This window comes from Callionymus lyra, chromosome 13 (assembly GCF_982586985.1).
Source record: "Callionymus lyra chromosome 13, fCalLyr1.hap1.1, whole genome shotgun sequence".
In the NCBI taxonomy this organism is placed as follows: Eukaryota; Metazoa; Chordata; class Actinopteri; order Syngnathiformes; family Callionymidae; genus Callionymus; species Callionymus lyra.
This window is the reverse complement of record NC_141830.1, coordinates 24771297-24783441: the sequence shown is the minus strand read 5'-3', so window position 1 is coordinate 24783441 and position 12145 is coordinate 24771297. Positions and strand designations below refer to the sequence as shown.

The window sequence follows — 12145 nt, the reverse complement described above, 5'->3', positions numbered from 1 at the left end:
ATAAGGTGACAACCTCTAATGTGCAATCTTAAACTGGCCAGAGGCTCCACCATTTAGAAGAAACACAATGTAACTTCGGCTCTTTTAAGCAAAGAAGGGATTTCTGCTGTCAGGCTTAAAAAAAAAAAATAGACAACATAAAACAGCCAATTTACTGCAAGGCACATGAATCCAGTTCTGGGACAAGGTCTCAGGAACTGGCAGCCACACGAGGAACCCATTGAAGTGTCATATTTATTTATGCTTTCTTCATATTAATGGAAAAAATATATAATAACTGCTGCTTTCCTTGTAAGGACTTGTCAGGTTGTGCACAAGAAAGAGCCTTCGTTTGCGCCTCATATTTAAATTCGACTTCAGCAGGGGGAACAAAAAGACTTCTCTCCACGAGTGTGTCCCTGTGGATCTTTTTTACTTTAGAGTTGAGCAGTTTCTCAGAGCTGTCCAGTCGCCCTCGGGCGGCTCCAGCCGAGATAACTGTGGTAATGGGCGACTACAGGCACCAGATAAGGGGGAACGAAATATCTGTGCGGGAGGTAAATTCCTTCAGAACCTTGTTGTTCAGAGTCACTCCCCCCCATTCACCCCTGAAGCCACTGTCACTAGAGAAAACTAAATAGACCTATAAACACCTCTGAGTCGTCTGAGCTGTTAGAAACAGCAGCAATAAATATAATTAGGTCAATGACTTTGCACTTTCGTCTGTCAGTGAGATGAACAGACAGGTTTTTTTTTTAAGCGCTCCAGAATCTCCAACACGAGGACAATTACATCTCCGTGGACAGGCAGACCATCAATCTATCTGTCCCTGAACATGGAAAACCAAACCTAAATTCCCTTCTCGGACAGAAAGTGAAAGATTCTCAACCGTCTGGAGGGAGATTCTCCGGTTTGGGCTTTGAATATATACTTGTGTGTATCACTGATTATATCTTTGCAGTGATTTTCACTCCAACTTGAAGGCTGTCAATCTTGCCCGCTCTTGCTCAGTCATTTGAGATAAAATGGTATAGAATGAACCAACAAACGTGACCGGTATGACAAATCTGAAGTGTATTTGTCATTCTTCACTGAAAAGTGTTGTTTTTTTGCCTGTAAATGGGGTGAAATAAATATATTTTACAACCGTAAAAAGTGTTACTTTATCTTTTATCCGTCTGGTTGTAAAAAGAACAACAACTTTGGAACGTGCTTTAATTTTTTTTTAATGAAAAAAACATTTTGGTCCAAGCGTTTCAAAGGATTTTCATGGACTCCTGCGAAAATTAGCCAAAAGATTTGAGATCATGAAATACAATCGTATCAACAAAATAAACTGACTACATGGGACAAAATGTGTGCTTTTATTATTTCCATTTTGCTTCGGGGTTGCTGGATGAGATTGATATGTCATGTTTCTCATGTTTTTTTGTTTTTTGTTGACAGCACAGCTGAGGATGATTGATTGGCAGGTTCTTCCCACTGATAAGGAAGAACTTGTAAGAGTATTGTGTAGTATTCTCCCGAGCGTTTCCCGTTTGGATCGTTCTGAGATTCCTGATATGCAGTTCCTGACATCGTCAGGGTTTTTGAGTCCTTTTTGTCTTTTTTGAAAAATATCTTATTAAAAGAATGATATTTCTTATTGTGTGTGTGTGTGTGTTGTTATTGTTGTGATGTGTGACTCACTGTGTGTTTGTACAAAACTCTATTTTCATTGAAATATTGACATTAGAAAATGATCTTAAGCTCCGCCCACTGAAAACCCTTTGTTTTTCTGGAGATTAAATCTTGTTCACTATAACCACACCCACTCTGCTGTGATTGGTCAAGCATGGAGGTTTGTCACCGCGCGTCATCAATGGTCTTGTATAAACAAAGCGGGCGTGATTACATCTGGCTGGAGGAGGAGTGAAGCCATTATTACGTCATAATGAAGTCTTGTAACCTCTCGTTCGTCCAGATTGCAGAGCAACTTTATAAAGTAATAAGTGTAAAACATGGTCATGATGAGGAACTTACTGCATCTTGGAGAGAAGAACATTTACTACATGTCAGGAGAGTTGGATTAGTTGTTCTTTAAAGCAACAATTTAATTTCCAATTCTATTTTATTCCTCATTTCTCATTCTAATAAAATGTACTGTAAAAATGTGATGTGTATATTTCACAGGTCCCCTGTTTATTATTGATTTGTTTTTTATTAAATTACTCTATATGTTCAAATCATATGAAAACCAGCTGCTCACGTTTCTCTGGAGAGTTTCCAGTGATATACAGCCAGTCCGGGAGACCACGGTGAAGACCTAGAAGGGAACAAAACAATCAAATTTCCGATGTATTCATTAACTGTTGAGATTGAAAAATCCCAGCTTCTATATTGATGTTTGACTCATAAATATTGGATTAAAAAGTACTCAAATTTGCATCTTCTTTATGACACGTCCGACCCTAATGACCTTCAGCTGTGCCGAGTTGTTCTCCCATCAGCCCTCTTTTGTGTCGAAAGAGCTTCTCACCATTGTTCTCTCCTCGTCGCTCTCCTGTCGTCTCCAGCCTTTTAATATGTAGAACATATTTCTTTTTTAATTTGCTTCCTTTTCTGCTTGTCTTTTGTGCAGTGAAACACAAATAGTTTTATCACAGCTGGTACTAATGACTGGCAGGTCAAGCAAATGTACATTATTCCATAAAATACTATAAAGAAATATCTAGTAATAGTAATCTAGTGTTTTTCTAAACTGCATAATTTTTCCATCTAGATCAGATTAGATGGACTTTATTAATCCCTCCAGTTCACAGCAGACGATAAAAGGTACAGAAGTTTTAATAAAAAACAAAAACAAGAACCTCCAAGTAAAAAGAATAAAGGGCAAAGAGATAACGTAGTGCAAATATAGGGAGAATAGAAGAAAGGAGAAAAACCCAAGAGCTACTAAGTACTTAATGCATTTTATTTCTCTCTCTTTAACATATTTTAAATAAAATTATAGTAAATACAGTTATTGACAATATTTCTCGTCAGCCATGTTATTTATAAATGTTGATACTCTTGTTTTTCTTTTTGTTGCCTGCAACACACTCACAGTATCTCTCAAGAGAACAATTTGCTCTTCTTATTGATCGTTAATTCATTAAGTTTCTTCTTAACTAAAGGGTTGTCCATGAGGGATTCCATGAACTTCTCATGAAGGCGATGGAATATTTGCAGGTTTATTTTACATACGTATCCTACTGATCAACCTCATGACTGGACTTCCAGAACCTCCGGGATTTTCTGACAAAATAGTGAAGCTTTTATTCTAAAATTGATGAATTCAGAAATAATACGATAACAAGCAGTAAAACGTAAAGCAAGGTATTTTGGGTTTTAATGTGACAGAATCTTCAAAGTGGTGCATTTTCTTCTGTTTTTCTGCCTGAAACATTGTTTCATATCTCCGTCGTCTGTATCCTATATCTGTCTTTGATCCGTTTAATATCGACAGGCTTCAATAACCAGAGCCCAATGATGAAACGAAAACAAATTTTTATCTAACATCATCCTCTACGATATGAAGATATTTCACCCAACGTATGAAAAACAAAAGGAAACGTCTGAGCCAGGATTCCAGCGATGACTGAGGCATCTGAACGCGTGTCTCTCTCCTGGCGAGTACATATTTTTGTTCACACAGCGTTAGTCGCCCTTTGAACTTCATTCGTCATAATTTCATTATCATATTGCAGATGTAGCTGCTGGTAACTTGGAGCTCAAGTATCTTGCTACAAAATACTACAATGTAATTAATCAACCAGATACTTCGTAATGTAATGTGAACTTATTTTGACAGCTCCCTTTTTTTTTTGTACAAAACATTTCATTTAAAGAATGTATTATGTTTCATTTTTCTTCTTAAAGCAATAATTTGTAACATTGAAAAAACATTATATACATATATAATAAATGTGTTTCATTTCGACATTGTTCTCTACGTTATTTCACCTGAACAATTCCGCCAATAGCAAGTGTTTTTATACTAAAGTACAGAGAGACCTTTTTAAAGTAACCAGGATAAGAACCTTCCTTTAATTCATTTCAGTTGCACTGTTTCAACACACGGGTGGAGAAACAATAATTTTTAAGTGTTGCTGCTTTTATATGTACTGTGTATTTGCTTGGGTGTGAATGTCAATCTCAAGCAGACATAGGAGAACATGTCCCTCCCTCCAATATTGTGGGTTTAAAATAAAAGATCATTTTTGCTTCAAGTTGTGGAGAAGCCTCAATCCTCGGAGGAACCATTAGAAAAAAAGGCAGAGTTGAAGGGTTGAGGGTCACCTGGGTTATTCCTGCGCCCACTGGCCCTATAGTTGTTCAGGTCTTCAACAGATGTCAGACAAGAGCCACTCCTCTGCTGATGGATGTTCCATCTCATCTGTTTCGTAACAGTTACAGCACACAAACAAGTATTGGTACGTTGACTCATCATTGCCTGTAGTTTGAAGGTACAATCCTCTATATGCGGCATTTAGATCCAAGACCTCTCAGCTCCAGTGATTTCTTGTAAGCAATTTAAAACCCTGGCAGAGTGATGACTCAGGAGGTTTTTCCTGGGGAGCAGGTTGTCATAATGGAGTGTAAAAAAGTAATACAGAGCAGAGACAATTAGGATTCCACATGTCTAATCTGTCTCCGCTGTGCTTTTAACTAGACGTTGGTGTGTTTAAATGGGGGGACAGATCTGATATTATAAGTGTTGCACAAGTAATAAGGTTCTTTATCCTTCGTATGACCTTTTTACCGTTCCCCCGACGAAGACGTTTCAGAATCCTGATTCATTTTCTCTTTGACACTTATCGTCTGGTTGATAGGACGTACTACAAACGTGGGAAATCTTTCTTTTCGTTTTATTCTTTTAACGGTTTTAGCAGCAACACGGAATGAAAAATAAAAAAAAGTTTTACCCATGTTAGTACACACATGGTCTATGACAGTGATGGACCTGAGGTCCATCCCTTTATTGTCTTGTGCTGTGTCTCAAATCGTGCACTTCTCTAAGTGCACTGCATTACAGTACGCTGTCAGACAGCGGACTGTTTTCAACAGGGTAGTACTGTCTCAAATCAAACACTCAATCACTTCTTGTTGTGTTGTTTTGTGGTAAAATGTTTGTTTTCTCCAGACATTTAAGCTGTTTAGCTACGTCGCTCTAGACGTAGCGTCATCTACGTCACTAAGATGGCGGCTGTTGACGGTGGAAAGTGTCCATCGATCCAAACTAAATTTTACGGCCTTTTGAGTGCAAATATTAAGCGTAAATGCAGGAGTGCACGATTTGGGACAAATAATAGATTTTTAAGAGTTACAGGTAGAGCAAGAGTCTCCATTTTTATTTAATTTCAGATGGTTGAGGAATAAAATCTATCACAGGAGCATTTATATAAAGTAGCTTTGATAATATAGCTAACAAGGAACAGAATCTTAAGACAAAATAACACACAAAATGGCCCAAATTAAGCGTGAAACCATGAAAACTTTCATTAATGAACAAAATCTAAATAAGATTTGTCAAAGACCTCTGGAAAATACTGAAGAAGCCCCCCACCCCCGAAGCCTGCAGTCGGATTTCCACAATAATTTACCTCTGGTTTGAGACCCCCTGATCCACGCTATGTAGATGTAAGTAAGTAAGTAAGTAATATTTATTTATATAGCGCTTTTCGAGACCAGGGTCACAAAGCGCTTAGACAATCAAAACAATACTCAAAAAAGTACATACTTTAAAGATCAAGATAATACTGAGAACAACACAGGAGTTCGAGAAATTCAAGGAAAAGCCTGAACAAATAGAAATGTCTTAAGATGTTTCTTAAAGGAGTCAGTAGACTCCATCAAGCGCAAAGAGAGAGGAAGATCGTTCCAAAGCTTAGGAGCAACAGCCTGAAAAGATTTCTCTCCTCTGGTCCTGAGCCGTGTGCGTGGAACCATAAGTAGATTCTGATCCACAGACCTCAGAGCCCGAGCTGGGGTGTAAGGCTGGATCAGATCAGTGATGTAAGGAGGAGCCTGACCATGAATAGCTCTGAAAGTAAGAACCAGAATTTTAAAGTTGATCCTGAAAGAAACTGGAAGCCAGTGAAGAGTTTTAAGGATCGGAGAAATGTGAGTTCTTCTACTTGAGCGAGTTAGAATTCCTCGCTGCAGAGTTCTGAATCAACTGCAGACGAGACAGCTCCTTCTTGTTAAGACATGAAAACAAACTGTTACAATAGTCCAGACGAGAAGAAACAAACGCACGGATTACAACATTTTCCTAAGTTTAGAGATTTTTCTCAGTTGAAGGAAACAGTTTCTGGTCAGTTTTCTGCAGTGTTGAACAAGAGACATGTCTTTATCAAATACAACACCCAGGTTTCTCAGGCTCAGTTTGACAGACTGACCTAAGTCACCCAAGTACTGACTCAACCCTGGAATCTTATCATCAGGAGCAATCACCAGAGTTTCAGTTTTCAGTTTCAGTTTCAGTTTTGTCCACATTTAGCTGTAAAGTGTTTTTTTTTTGTAAATGTTGACATGTCTTGTGAGGGGTTCCATATAAAAAGTACTTAAAAGAAGTAATTATGTTTTGTTCTGGCCTCTGACTCTTCAGCCTGCTGGAACATTAACCTTCTATATCCATCATAAACTGACTGAACCAAGAGCGATGCATGACCAGAGATGTCAAGGTCTTGGCCAAGATAACCCTGCTTGCTCTGAGATTAGGATCCAGCTACCGTCGATGTTCAGAGCCGCTTCTCAACGACTACTTAGTAGCTTCTGTGAAAGATTTTAACAAAGCTTAAGATGCCAAGACTATCGCTTCAACCCAAAATCCCTCAAATTTTTGTCAAGATTCAGAATTTGTTCAGACCAGGTTCAACTCTTTCCTATAAACTCACTGTAGTTCCAATACTGAACCAATTAAGGTAAGGTAAGGTAAGGTAAAACTTTATTGATCCCTCAGGAGGTCTCCTTCGGGATATTGTTTTTTTTTCCAATAGCCAATACATACAGAATTTTTTATAAAAAATAAATCAAAATCAAATAAGAACAAGAACATAAAGAGAAAGAACAAGATGACACAATCTAAGTCTAAAGATAAAGACAAAGAACATAGATCAAATAAAAACAACAAAGACAAAGGATACAAAGACTAACATAGAACAGAACATCCAGATATTGTATTAATTATTAATTAATTACTTTATTAATTACTGTGATGAGTTGAGTTTTTTTTTCATTTTTTAATGTATTGGGACTATACATTTATACAGTGAATTATCTTTGAAAGGATGACGCTTTTTTTAAAAAAAAAATGTCTTGACAAACACTGACATCTTGCAGCGGCACACAAAACTGCATTTCATCTGCGCAGCCCGGAACCATTGAAATGCCCTGTGTTTCCACCCGGAAGTCTCACGCTAACACCACAGGCGTAGCTCTGTTTATTCCGCCTGGGCTTTTGTTTTTGTTTACGTTTTTTTACTGCGTTCGGCGTCGACGAACGACGCGTTTCAGAAAATAGTAGAAGGTTTGTTGAAACATTCTTTCACGAAATATGTTGCTCTTGTTGTGTGCGTCACATTCTGACGTGACAGAGACAGTGCTTTTGTGTTACTAACCGAGTCGGACGTGTTGCTTTAGTTCACCTCTGGATATAAATATAGACGTTAAACTGTTTGACAAAACTATTTTGTTCTTGTTTTCTGTCGTTATAGGTGAACTAGTGTGAGCTAAGTCCAGAATGAGGGCAACAATAAACCAAAAGTTGACGGAGATGGGGGAGAGAGAAAGGTTCGTAGAAATTTGAAGATGAATTGAGTTATATGAAGATAAATAATTCGTGTAACGTCAGAAATATAAGAATCATTTTCACGTGATCATTATTTTGTAAGTTAGGGATTATTAAAACTGGTGAACATACACGCATTTCTGGTCAACATCCATAGTTTTAAGTCAATAATGTTCAGTATTTTAGTTGCGAGTGTTTTTTTAAATCCGACTTTCAAAATGTTAAACTTGCTATCCAAGATTGAACTATTGCGTCAAAAGTTGTTTAAAAGTACAGTAATGAAATTAAAGCACAAATCACTACAGGAAACCTCGTTGACAAGCTCGTCTGACACAGATTTTATGTCATGATGAGTGTTTATGAATGACAATGCTTGTGGACTGAGATTTTTATTTAGAAAAGAAGGTTTTTTAGAGTTTTAAAATCAATTCAGTTTCTCTTTTTGGATAATTTCTCGTGCTGTGGAAAATAAACGCTCACTTGTAAAGATGAGGTGGATTTATTTAAATAAGACAATTCTGTTTAAGAAATTCGACATTTAACCTTCAGAAAACATTATCATTATCACTTTGAGAGGACCGGAGAAATGGCTTGCTTTGCGATACAAGATCAAAATGGTTGCTCTATAATTCTCATTTAGAAACGCAAATGATCCGCAATCCTTTTAGCGGACGCATTCGTTTAAAGATGCAATACTTTATGAACACAGTTTGGCTTATCAACTTCAGTACAGTCCCGTTGTCAGTCACATGACTTTATTAAAGCGATACACAAACTGATACGGGTGTTGCTGGCTGAGCTCGACGCATCGGTGTTGCATGACTCATCACTTCTATCAACTGATAGTATAAACAACACATAAGAAATCCAATCAAACCAAAATATTGTATCATAAACAAACAGAGAAAAGAAGAAGCTAATTAAATGTGACGTCAATCTTCATGCGTTCGTGCTGGAATATACAGCTTATTTTTTTATACTATAGATGTGATGATTCTCAAATACTCACACAATATACAGGAAACAACAACTCTATGGAAAAAACAAAGCGATGTATATATATATATACAGTATATACTGTATATGGATGGATATCACATATTAAACAAGACTTGTGTCATATGTATGTTATTTTGGCAGATTAAAGGAGTTGCTGAGGGTCAAGTTAACAGAATGTGGATGGAAGGACCAGATGAAGGCTCATTGCAAAGGTACGTGTAGTCAAAATGTAACCACATGAGCGGCAATCGTTTGTTATTGTTCTCATTTGTGTTACATTTATTCGCAGAGGTCATCAAAGAAAAAGGTTTGGAACATGTGACCGTGGAGGATCTGGTGGTGGAGATCACTCCGAAAGGAAGAGGTGAACCTCACTTGTAAATATGTTGTCAATGTGTCCCTGACACCGTTTCCACTGATGTTCCAGCTCTGTCTTTCAATGACCAGCTTAAATTGAACCACTTTTCTAACCATCTGTGAAGGGTTTAAGTAAAGAAAAAACATATGAAAGTTCTTTCATGTTGAGCGGCAGCACTACTTTAAACCGTGATAGGTTGTGGTACCAATGTTTCCCAAACCAAATACTGACATTAGGGCAACATTTAAAGTCACATTCAGCAGCTTTTTATGGATGTTCATGAATACGGAATATTTTGGCTGTTTAGATTATTTTCCAATGAGTTAAATCAAATATTTGATGATCTTTAATGTGTTTAGAAAGTAAAATATAAATAAACAAAGTGATTTAAATGTGAATTTTTATTTTAGAAATATATTCACTCGTGGTTTAGTTCTAGAAAGTTTAAAAACTGATCTTTATTTGTGTATTTCAGGGTTGGTCCCTGACAGCGTCAAGAAAGAACTCCTGCACAGAATAAGAGCGTTCTTGGCTCAACACGCCTCCTAACTCGTCACCTCCTGGACTTGCTCTTCTCAAAACAGTCAGATTTCTTAAAGTTTTCTCTCTCGATCCTGCGACTGCAGAACTTTCTTTTTTTCACCCGTTCAATTCTGTGTTGAACGAGATATACTTTCTAAATAAAGTGTCCATTTAATATTATCGAAGAATGAATGGTGTTTATTTTTCCATATCAAAGAGAATCTGCAACATCTTCACATGTGAACGGAGCAAAACAGACAAAAACTGAGTTCAAAGACGGTCAAACAAAGATTCAGACAATATAATAACACAAAATACACACATGATTTTCTATTTTTCACTCTTAAAAACTACATATATTCACTCATTCCCTTATTCATAGTTACTTATTAAATGTCATCATTGAATATCATCATGTATAGAATTTTAGTTCTAATCACAATGCACAGATGTTAAAGGATAGTATTTTTTAAAACCAGACAATTTATCTTTAAACGAAAATTAACCATCTATATTGATCAATACTGACACCTGAAGGACACACTTGGTAGTGCTCCCTGCGCATCTGTGGAAAAATTGATTTTTACCCATTTTTTTCATCATGAAACCAATTTAATCCCCAAATATGTACTTTTCATCATTTACGATAAGTATATATTTAGTTAAGTGTACATTAAATGTCTATAAATATTATCTTAAATGGATTGACACAGAAGTATTTAAACACCTTGACCTTTGTAAATGCAAAAAATATCAAATCTGAAAATACATTAACATTTGGGATTTTGTTTATTTGGAAGTTCAGTTTATGCAGTAGCAGCTCAGTGATTAAACTTAGGATCTAGTTAGATCTTCACTGATTCAACGTTTGCTTTAAACTGAACTACTCTTGTTGGTGATTTTATTGTTTTATTTTTCTGTATTTGCAACAAGTTTAGTCAAAGGAGTGAATATGTGGATTGCTGCCTACTAGTGATCTGTTGGTTAAGCTTCATGAAACATTGTCATGTTGTTCAGAGGTCAGTAGGTGGCGCCATTAGTTTAAAAATGATGTTTCATTAGTACACTTGTTCAAAACAAAATAGTGCAGAGACACCATCTAGTGGACTCTGAAGATAATGACACTGTTTCATGAAACTTCATCAACACATCACTACCATCTAGTTGACTCTGAAGATAATGACACTGTTTCATGAAGCTTCATCAACACATCACTACTATCTAGTGGGCTCTGAAGATAATGACACTGTTTCATGAAGCTTCATCAACACATCACTACCATCTAGTGGACTCTGAAGATAATGACACTGTTTCATGAAGCTTCATCAACACATCACTACCATCTAGTGGACTCTGAAGATAATGACACTGTTTCATGAAGCTCTATCAACACATCACTACTATCTAGTGGACTCTGAAGATAATGACACTGTTTCATGAAGCTTCATCAACACATCACTACCATCTAGTGGACTCTGAAGATAATGACACTGTTTCATGAAGCTCTATCAACACATCACTACTATCTAGTGGGCTCTGAAGATAATGACACTGTTTCATGAAGCTTCATCAACACAAAACTACCATCTAGTGGACTCTGAAGATAATGACACTGTTTCTTGAAGCTTCATCAACACCACCTACTATAATGAAAAATAATATTAATCAAAAATCTCTAAATAACTTTTTAGATTATGAATTTGGAAATATACTGTTCACACAATTGATTAAATGACACATATGTGTAAATATGACACATTCAATGATAACATACATGACTACAAGTTGAACACATCAACATGTAACATCCGAAATACATTAAAAAAAATAACCAAAACAAATGTAGTTTCACTGATTACTGTGAAGTCATTTTGAACACTCATGAAACACATGTTTTCAGATTTTAGTTGGTGACTATACTTGAAAATGTGTGACTGTGTTGGAAAAATCTTCAATTGTCTGTAAAAAATGAATAAAAAAAGTAAAATTGTGTGTGATTTGAAGCATGCAAATGCAAAATATAATTGACAACTGATGAGTCAAAGTGTAAAACTGTCAAAAATGTCTGATTGGAAAACTCAATGGTTGTATGTGATTGATGTATAAAAATATAAACGTGACCTAATGTGTCTTATTGTTGAAAAACGTACACTACAAATGTTCTGAAAACAATGTATTGGACAAGATGAAAATGAAACAAAAAAAAACACAACAACAAATAAACTAAATAAATACATCAGTCTCAGTACCTCATTTGAAAACAGTCTTGAACCTCACATCAAATGTCACATATTGCTTTTGTTCATTTTATTTGTGAACTAGTTTCTCCAACACACACATGGAGGACCTACACACTGTTGTTAGTCTTGCTGCTGTCCACAGGTGGCACTGACATTGTTGCCTTCGTGGACGGTTAAAGTATTTTACACTAAAATTTCAGGAATATCCCAGAAAAAAAAAACTTAAAAGTTCAG

General features: G+C 36.3%; 1 protein-coding gene across 1 annotated transcript; it reads left to right on the top strand.

Annotated features, from left to right (window-relative positions):
- Positions 1–7411: 7411 nt before the first annotated feature.
- eny2 (ENY2 transcription and export complex 2 subunit) lies at positions 7412–9851 on the top strand. Its single transcript, XM_087806166.1, has 5 exons — positions 7412–7531; positions 7719–7794; positions 8933–9003; positions 9081–9155; positions 9625–9851. The coding sequence occupies exons 2-5, from the start codon at positions 7745–7747 to the stop codon at positions 9696–9698; spliced, it is 270 nt and encodes an 89-aa protein (XP_087662292.1). The 5' UTR covers positions 7412–7531; positions 7719–7744; the 3' UTR covers positions 9699–9851.
- The last annotated feature ends 2294 nt before the right edge of the window (positions 9852–12145 follow it).

Excerpts from the sequence above, each read along its gene's own strand:
- eny2 (XM_087806166.1), top strand. The coding sequence starts at position 7,745 with ATGAGGGCAACAATAAACCAAAAGTTGACGGAGATGGGGGAGAGAGAA. Across the intron at positions 7,795-8,932 it reads GAGATGGGGGAGAGAGAAAG|ATTAAAGGAGTTGCTGAGGG; the intron begins GTTCGTAGAAAT and ends TTATTTTGGCAG. Across the intron at positions 9,004-9,080 it reads GATGAAGGCTCATTGCAAAG|AGGTCATCAAAGAAAAAGGT; the intron begins GTACGTGTAGTC and ends ATTTATTCGCAG.